General features: G+C 50.1%; 1 protein-coding gene across 5 annotated transcripts; it reads right to left on the minus strand.

Moving 5' to 3' along the window:
- Positions 1–86: 86 nt before the first annotated feature.
- LOC113222629 (endogenous retrovirus group FC1 Env polyprotein-like) lies at positions 87–6983 on the minus strand. 5 transcript variants are annotated; one of them, XM_026452287.2, is made up of 2 exons: positions 6007–6983; positions 87–2162 (listed from the first exon to the last, which is right to left on the minus strand). In XM_026452287.2, exon 2 carries the CDS (start codon positions 1825–1827, stop codon positions 163–165), a length of 1665 nt encoding a protein of 554 aa, XP_026308072.1. In that variant the 5' UTR covers positions 1828–2162; positions 6007–6983; the 3' UTR covers positions 87–162. The 5 variants fall into 5 exon arrangements, with proteins under 5 accessions (XP_026308072.1, XP_026308071.1, XP_026308074.1 ...); XM_026452286.2 differs by lacking the exon at positions 6007–6983 and adding an exon at positions 3456–4930; XM_026452289.2 differs by lacking the exon at positions 6007–6983 and adding an exon at positions 3456–4482.
- Positions 6984–7865: the final 882 nt, after the last annotated feature.

Raw genomic sequence — 7865 nt, forward strand, 5'->3', positions numbered from 1 at the left:
CATACAACGTCTGGAATCTATAGATAACATAACCGGTTAGGTCAGGGGTCGATCTTTAACCAGGCCCAGCCGCCCGGACTGTCTGCCTGTGGATTTCATTTCTGCCTTTTAGTCTTTTCATCCCCCCCTGTCTCTGGTACCTTTAAGAGCCAATCTTGGGTCTTATACTGATTCTGTTGTCATGACGGGCTGGTATTGGGCTCTAAGGACCATTAGTTGGACTGTGTTGATTCTATCTTTAATAAAGTTTATAATTTTGGATATTATGCAGGGCCCTACGGTAAGGAGGAGGAGTAGGCTAAGTAGTGGCCCCATGAGGGGCATTAGGAGGGAGTACATGGAGGATGCCCACCAACTATCAGCTGCAGAGGTAAACTTTTGTTGTTGTAATTCTATGCTGAGTTTGTGTAGCTGTTGGACCCGTGTCTCTACTAACCCTGATTCATTTATGTAAAAACAACATTCTTCTTTGTGAAAGAGACAAGTTCCCCCTTTTTCAGCTGTTAGTAGGTCTAGGGCGCATCGGTTTTGTAAGGTAACCTGGGCGAGGGAAGTTAGTTGTCTTTGTAAGGAGGCTAGGGATTCGGCAGAGGCTTCCATAGCTATGGAGAATTGTTGGGAGAGTTTAGCAGTTGTGAGTAGAGAATGGCCTGGGGCCCCTCCCGCCAGTCCTGCTGCAACTACGGATGTGGCGAGTGAGATGCCGGCCACCAGGGGAAGAAATATAGCCCGTTTTGTTCTGGGGGATGGTATGCTGTCCCATATGTTGTCCCATCCCAGGTATTCTGCAGGGGTTCGTAAGGTTAATTGGGGAACCAGTGTGACAGGGAGGCATAAGAGGGTCTTAGTGGCCTGGGTGGAAAGATTTTTATGTAGCGTTCCATTGCACCAGAAGAAAGAACCATGAGGGGCGAACAGGGTTGTGTTAGGAGAAGAGGTCGTATTGCAGAGGGAGGTGCTAGCATTTGAGTAGCAGAATGAGACCTGTGTTTGCCCGGGGCTCAAGAATAGGGGGACACCAGAGAGGAGGAAGGGTCCTGAGCTGTTTGTAGGAGAATTATTGAAGGGGCCCGTGAGTGGGACGGCCACCAGGGGTGGTCGCCCTAGGGCAGCACAGAAGAAGCACGCGGAGAGATTGCCTAGACCGGTGGCATTTGCAAGCAGTAATCCCACTCTTAGTAGAGATAACCAAGAGAAGGGGAGGGGGGAAGTTAAGGCTGAGAGTTGTATGTTTAGTTCTTTTTCCTGTTTCTGGATTGTAGCGTGGAGGGTGGTTTGGATCTGAACAAGAGAGCGCCAAAGGTAAAGGCGGCTGCTGGGCCACATTGTTTTTGGGGTCATGTACATGGCCCCTTTCTGTCGGGTGGTCCAGCGGGAGTCCCACGGATCCCAGACAACCCATGTATATCCTAAGTTGGTTTTGAAAAAATTATGAGAGTTATAGCGTTGTCTGGAGAGGGTCTCGGAAGCTGTGAGAGTTTTGGCAGTGTGGCTTTCACAGGACCCATAAGGACAACCGACATTCTGTTCGACCCAAGAATCTTTACAATAGGTGATTTGTTGGTCAAAGAGAAAACAGATAGTGGGGGTGACCTTTCCCGGTTGTGCGGCAATATCAGAGAAATTTAGATAGATGGCCGTTTGACACCCTGCAGGGTGGCAGTCAGCCGTTGCCAAGACCTGGCTCTCTTTTTGTGTCTGGGCATGGTCGGTCCAATTCTCAGTTAAGTAAAAACGCCAAGCAAACGGGGATGAGGCCCCCTGTGATTGGGTCTCCCAGATAAAGGCCTGTACAAGCAAAAGCGTTGTGAGGGAACGGGATATCATATTTACAGTTTAGGTTGTTGACGGCGCAAGGTGAGTTTTAAAGGATTGTCTTTAGTCCGGTCGATCGTCCAGGTCGCTGGCGGTCCGACGAGGTCCGAGACTGGATCCACTGGTTTGGCATGTGTGTAATGGATCCAGGTGGCGATTCCTTCCACCTTGAGTGCAGTTGGTGTTGTCAAGATTATCTGGAACGGTCCTTTCCACCTCGGCTCTAAGGTCTCTTGCTGATGGCGTTTGATGAGAACCCAATCTCCTGGCTGGAACTGATGTGGTTCGGGTGGAGGTCCTGTTTTGTACAGCTCTCTTAGGTTAGGCCAGACCTCCTCATGAACTTTCTATAGAGTTTGTAGGGAGAATAAGAGTTTAAGACTATCATCGGCTTCGGTTTTAATGAGATTGTCTTTCAGGTCAGGGTTGATAGGGGGAGGCCGGCCATACATAATTTCATAAGGGGTAAGTCCTAATTTGTAAGGGGAGTTACGCACTCTGAACAGAATACCCAGTTAGCGCCAGTCTCCATGGTCAATTTAGTTAGGGTCTCTTTTAATGTTCTATTCATTCTTTCTACCTGCCCTGAGCTCTGGGGGTGGTATGCACAATGTAATTTCCAATCAGCCCCGAGAATGGAAGCCAGTCCCTGACTTACCTTAGCGACGAAGGCAGGCCCATTGTCTGATCCTATCATAACTGGGAATCCATACCTGGGCAAGATTTCTTCTAGGATTTTTTTCGCCACAACCTGAGCAGTCTCTCTCTTTGCGGGGAAAGCTTCTGTCCATCCTGAAAAGGTATCTACAAAGACTAGCGAGTATTTATATCCATATTTTCCTGGTTTTATTTCTGTGAAGTCAACTTCCCAATAGGCCCCAGGTCTGTCTCCTCTCTGCCTTTTTCCACTGCTTTGGGGTTGGTTACCTGCCTTATTGAGTTGGCAAACTGCACAGTTTTTGACTACTTGATCAGCCTTTCTGGAGGCGTCTTTAATTTTTAGTTTAGAGCGTCTTATTAAGTCCAGTATTCGCCGCGGGCCTAAATGGGTGCTCCGATGGATTTGTTCTAACACTCGTTGTCCTAATTTTTCTGGGAGTATGATGTTATTTTCAGAGTCTTTCCACCAATTATTAAGGATTTGGGCCATGGGAAGTTTGTCTATCCACTGAAGGTCACTCTCTGAGTATTCTGGATTTGGGGGTAACTCTTTGGGCCCCGGGTCAGGTAGTTGTAGGGCTAGTAGTTGTGTGAGAGTTTTAGCCACATTTTTAGCAGTCTGATCGGCCAAGTTATTTCCTCAGGAGACTGAGTCAGTAGCCTTTTGGTGTCCTGGGCAGTGGACTATGACTAGCTTTCTGGGTCCCCAAAGGGCTGCTAGTAAGGCTAGGATTTCTTCCTTATTTTTGATATTTTTTCCTTCTGCCGTGAGGAGCCCCCTTTCTCTGTATATTGCCCCATGTATGTGGGAGGTAGCAAAAGCATACCGACTGTCAGTATATATTGTCAGTTTGTGGTCTCTTCCCATTTTTAGGGCTTGGGTTAAAGCCACTAATTCAGCTTTTTGAGCTGATGTCCCCGGGGGCAAAGGTTCTGCCCAGACTATTTCGGTTTCTGAAGTTACCGCCGCCCCTGCATACCTTTGTCCTTGGTAGACGAAACTGCTCCCATCGGTGAACCAGATGAGGTCGGCGTCGGGCAGTGGGCGGTCTTGCAGGTCTTCCCTGACTCCGTGCACCTGGGCCAATATCTCGGAGCAGTCATGGAACGGGGTTTCTAAGTCCGGATTTGGCAGTAGTGACGCAGGGTTCAGGGTCGTTGGGGGCAGGAAGGTTATCCTGAGGGGGTTTAGCAGTAGCCCCTGGTAGTGGGTGAGCCGGGCATTGCTAATCCATCGATCAGGCGGCTGTCTGAGAACGCCTTCGATGGCATGTGGAGTAGTGACCCGTAGTTCCTGGCCCATGATCAGTTTATCAGCATCTTGCACCATCAAAGCAGTTGCTGCGATTATTTGGAGGCAGGGAGGCCATCCTGCGGCTACTGGGTCCAATTTTTTTGACAGATAGGCAACTGGCCTCCGCCAGGGGCCTAAATACTGAGTTAATACCGCTTTGGCAACGCCCCTGCTTTCGTCCACGTATAAGTGGAAGGGCTTGGAGACATCAGGGAGTCCCAGCGCGGGGGCTGATAACAGAGCGGTTTTGATCCGTTGGAAGGCCAACTCAGCCTCTTCCGTCCAATTGAAGGGCTGCTGTTCCTTTGTTGCCTGGTATAGGGGCTTGGCTAACTCTGCAAACCCGGGTATCCATAACCTACAGAACCCCGCCGACCCCAGGAATTCTCTTACTTGTCGCGTTGATTGGGGTCTAGGGATACGTAGGACTGTCTCTTTCCGGGCACTGGTTAACCAACGTTGCCCCCCTTTTAACAGGTATCCCAGATAGGTTACCTCTGATTTGCAGATTGGAGCCTTTTTTGCTGAGGCCCGGTAGCCTAGCTTCCCCAAAGTCTTTAGGAGGTCTTCGGTTCCTTGAACACAGGCTTCCGGGGATTTGGCCGCTACTAAAAGATCATCAACATACTGCAAAAGAGTTATTTCAGGGTGTTGCCGTCGGTACTCACCCAGATCTTCGTGGAGGGCTTCGTGGAACAGGGTTGGCGAGTTCTTGAATCCCTATGGCAATCTGGTCCATGTTAGCTGGCCGTTTATACCCGTCTCGGGGTCTGTCCATTCAAATGCAAAAAGCTCTTGACTTTTGGGAGCCAAGGGTAGGCTGAAAAAAGCATCTTTTAAATCAAGGACAGTATACCACTGTTTTTCAGGGTTCAAAGTACTTAAGAGGGTATATGGGTTGGGTACGGTGGGGTGTATGTCCATGACTCTTTTGTTGACTTCTCTCAAATCCTGCACCGGCCTATAGTCTTTACTATTAGGTTTACAAACAGGTAACAACGGAGTGTTCCACGGCGAGTGGCAGGCGCGTAGAGCTCCTTGGTCTAGAAGCCGGCGGATGTGGGGCGTAATCCCCTCTTTGGCCTCTAGGGGTATTGGGTACTGCCGAACCCGAACCGGGTCTGTCCCAGGCTTAACTTCAACAAATATGGCGGGGCGGTGTTTTGCCAGCCCTAAGCCCCCGGTTTCTGCCCATGCTTCCGGGAAACGCTGGAGCCAGGAGTTGGTATCTTGATCAGGAGGCACTTGCTCCTGATGGAGTCTATATTCATCCTCCAAGGTGATAGTGAGGATAGATATTGGCTTGTTTTGAGAGTCAGTCACTTTGGGACCCCCTGATTGGAAGTGAATTTGGGCCCCCATTTTTGTTAACAGATCTCTCCCCATCAAGGGGCAAGGGCTCTCGGGAATAACTAGGAAGGAGTGGGACACCTTTCCTGTTCCCAAGTCTACGGTCCTCTGAGTTGTCCAAGGATATTTTTTAATTCCTGTGGCTCCTTGTACCCAAGATGAATTATCAGACAATTTTCCATAAGGCTTGACCAAGACTGAATGTTGCGCCCCAGTATCGACTAGGAACTGAACCGGGAACCCCTCCACTTGCAGAGTTACCCTAGGTTCGGGGAGGGGGTCCGAACCCCGTCCCCCCTAATCCATATCTTGGGTCACAAGTATAGGTGTGGGTTTAGGCTGCCACTGCCCTTGTCCTGACTGGCGCTGTTTCTTTTTGGGGCAATCTTTTATCCAGTGGCCTGTCTCTTTGCAGTATGCACATTGATCTTTTCCCAGGTCGCGTCTAGGGGCGCGCTTGGACTGGGTTTCTCCTGATTGTAACTGCTCTCTTTGAACAACTGCAGCCAGGACTCTGGTCATTTTCTCGGTGGCCTTAATTTGCCTCTCCTCAGGAGCATCTCTGTTATTATAAACTTTCTGTGCTATCCGAAGAAGGTCTTGGACTTGTTTCCCTTCTAAATCTTCTAATTTTTGGCATTTTTTCTTAATGTCTGGGGCGGCCTGATTTACAAAGGACATAACGACAGCCACCTGGTTTTCAGGAGCTTCTGGGTCCATAGGGGTAAACTGCCTAAAGGCTTCCATTAACCTTTCTAAATAGACAGCTGGGCTTTCTGTTTTTCCCTGCAATACAGAGTATACCTTGGCCAAATTAGTGGGCTTGCGAGCGGCAGCCCGGAGACCCACCATTAGAGTCTGGCGATAAACAAGTAGCCTTCCCCTACCTTCTGCCGTGTTGTAATCCCATCTAGGTCTGGTCAGAGGGAAAGCTGCATTGATGAGGTCAGGATTGGCGGTCGGCTGGCCGTCATCTCCGGGAACCAGTTTTCTGGCCTCAACCTGTATTCTTTCTCACTCCTCTGTCATGAACAGAATCCGGAGGAGCTGCTGACAGTCATCCCAGGTGGGTTGGTGGGTGAACATAGCACTGTCTAGAAGGGCCGTTAGGTCTTTGGGGTTATCTGAGAACCAGGCATTCTGGGTTTTCCAGTTGTATAAGTCACTGGTGGAAAATGGCCAATACTGGAGCCTAGGGTTGCCCGTATCATCAGGGGGTCCTATTTCCCTCAGGGGGAGTGCCACAGTGGAATCGGGGGGCCGCGGGACTGTCTCACGTTGGGCGTGTCCACACGTTTGTCCCGCTGGTCCCCCGGAACTATTTTCGTTTTCGATTGCCACTGGCGCGGCCGCTGCCTCCCGTTCCTCGTGTCCCCCGGGGAGGGCCATTGGTGGGGCCTGAGGTTGAGGACCAGGATGAGGGAGATAGGGTGGGGGTTCTAAGGTTAGAGGGTCCTGACTGTCAGACAACACAGGGACGGGGGGTGCGGATGGAGTTTTTGGTTTGTGAGAGTTTTCCACTGGTCGTGCGACCAGTGCTTTACATGGCTCCGGGGCCAGTATGAAAGGGGTTAGCCAGGGTGGCGGGTTTTCCACAAGGTCTTGCCATACCAAGATGTAGGGGATCTGATCAGGATGCCCCGAACGTCCTGGTAGGAAAATTTTAGTTTTTACCTTAGTGATAATAGGGAGGCAAAATGTTCCCTCAGGAGGCCACCCTACGCCGAAAGTGGGCCACTCTGAGTGGCCGAAGGTTATCAATTTCCCTTTCTTCAGCTCTACACTAAGGTCATAGCCCCTAGTTTTGACATCTTTAAAGTTATTTACAAGGAGAGAGAGTGGCGTACTCTGGGCGCCGCCCATTTCAGGAACCCCTGGAGGTAGAGAAAGGGATACAGAGAAATATCAGTAACAGGATTTGAAGTAACTTTTGTCTCGTCCAGCGGCTCCTGAAAAGTGAAAGTGAGTTCTAAACAAGTAATAGTCTACAACAGCAACAACAGACAACAGTTCCGCAAGCGCATTTCAGGTTTAGTTCCCGATCAGAGTCAGATGGGCCAACAGAATACAGAGGCCCCAGATGGGCACCAGAGGACGTCTCCTACCGGTCCCTGGTGGCTGTCTTATAGCGTGTCCGCCAAGACTATGCCAACCTCAGTACAGATCCCGCGGGATTCCTCAGAGAGACAAAGACGAAGAGAGACAAAGCCGGCTTACTTACTGATTAGTGATGACCCGTTGACCTGGAGTCTGGTGGGCTCAGGGGGGAATCCCGGGAGAGCCCCCAAATGTTGTGCCCTGAGTTCCGAGACCCCCCTCAAAGACGACCACCAGAAACCGAAGTCAAAGCCAAGTGGCCGGGATCACTTTATTGCAGGTTCGAACCCGGACCTCTCTCCATACAGGCGTAGTCAGGAGGGCAAGAGAGAGGTCCCGAGCACAGCTCAAGCCTACTTTTTATAGTAAGGCACAAACAGGTTACAGAAGATTAGAGCATTTTTGCAGTTACAAGATTGGGATTGGTTGGCATTTTGAAGTTTCAACATTCGGCAGTTTCTGGTTGGCTCCCGCCCTTTTTTAAACTACAAACGTCTCGGGGTTTTTGTTTTTTAGACAAACTGCTTGCTTAACCATGGGTGGGAGGGGGGTGGTTTCGATTGAGCAAGCAGTGGGTACGTGACTGGGGGCTGCAAGCACCGGTAATCAGAACAGAACAGAACAGGACAGGGACTTTCACAATGCCTGT

Source organism: Piliocolobus tephrosceles, unplaced genomic scaffold (genome assembly GCF_002776525.5).
Source record: "Piliocolobus tephrosceles isolate RC106 unplaced genomic scaffold, ASM277652v3 unscaffolded_32449, whole genome shotgun sequence".
Lineage (NCBI taxonomy): Eukaryota > Metazoa > Chordata > Mammalia > Primates > Cercopithecidae > Piliocolobus > Piliocolobus tephrosceles.